The following is a 946-nucleotide window of genomic DNA, read 5'->3' on the forward strand; positions in this document are numbered from 1 at the left end:
CTCTGCACTACCTACACTTTATATCTTTGACTTTATATTTTTGATTTTTGATATTTTAAATTGTTATCTTATATTCTCATATTTGTTTGTGTCAACGCTGCAAAGGGATTGCTTTAATCTCGTTGCACAAGTACTGTGTATTTGTGTATAATGACAACAAAGGCTTTCTATTCTATTCTAAACGTCCTCACTGTCGTTACGTCCCCCGTCTTACCTGTCCTTGGCGTCTTTGCAGCCAGCGATGTCCGAGCCCATCGCCTCCAGCAGCAGCGATGCACACGGCTCATGATCGTTGACCCTGGGAGTTCAAAGAGAAACCGGATCACGGACGAGATCACCAGGTGTTCGGTGTGTTTTAGCTGTTAACTCTGATGCTGCTGCTCACTGTAAATCCAGAGGATGGTTAACGATGCTCAGAGCAAACAATCTCAATATTTATATCACTCTGAAACACTGAAAGCTTGATGGAAAAAGATAAATGTTTCAGCGGCGATTTTTTTTTGTCCTTTTTTTCCGTGTTTTATATACCAGAACTGAATGAACAATTAAAAAACAATCAGCAAATCTTTGTTTTTTTGGACTTCAACCCACAAATCCAGCTAAACGTTGTGATGGGCATTGTTCCCCATCTTCTGACACTTCACAGTCTACATGATGAATCAGTTTCAATTACTAGTGAATATAATCATTACTAAGCACTAATGTGAACCTCATACTGTTTCAATCTATCTGCTCCTTTAATGATTTTTCAGTGAAAAGCAATAAAACATTAATTATAAATAATATTCAATGCATGTGTGACTTACACAGCACAGTGCAGCGGGGTGAACGGGTTCCCGTCAATACAGCGACAACCTTTCTGCTCCAGCAGAACCTCCACACACCCCTCATGACCTACACACACACACACACACACACACACACACACACACACACACACACACAC

The 946-nt window shown here is 40.4% G+C and overlaps 1 protein-coding gene across 1 annotated transcript in view; it reads right to left on the bottom strand.

Annotated features, from left to right (window-relative positions):
- ankrd44 (ankyrin repeat domain 44) overlaps positions 1–946 on the bottom strand; it is a 36,939-nt gene that overhangs the window by 6,015 nt on the left and 29,978 nt on the right. The window contains exons 20-21 of the mRNA XM_032516519.1: positions 807–894; positions 215–298 (exon numbers count right to left, since the gene is read on the bottom strand). Of these exons, the coding sequence (XP_032372410.1) occupies positions 215–298; positions 807–894 (172 nt within the window). The remainder of the gene's footprint in view (positions 1–214; positions 299–806; positions 895–946) is intronic.

This window comes from Etheostoma spectabile, chromosome 5 (assembly GCF_008692095.1).
Source record: "Etheostoma spectabile isolate EspeVRDwgs_2016 chromosome 5, UIUC_Espe_1.0, whole genome shotgun sequence".
NCBI classification, from domain to species: domain Eukaryota; kingdom Metazoa; phylum Chordata; class Actinopteri; order Perciformes; family Percidae; genus Etheostoma; species Etheostoma spectabile.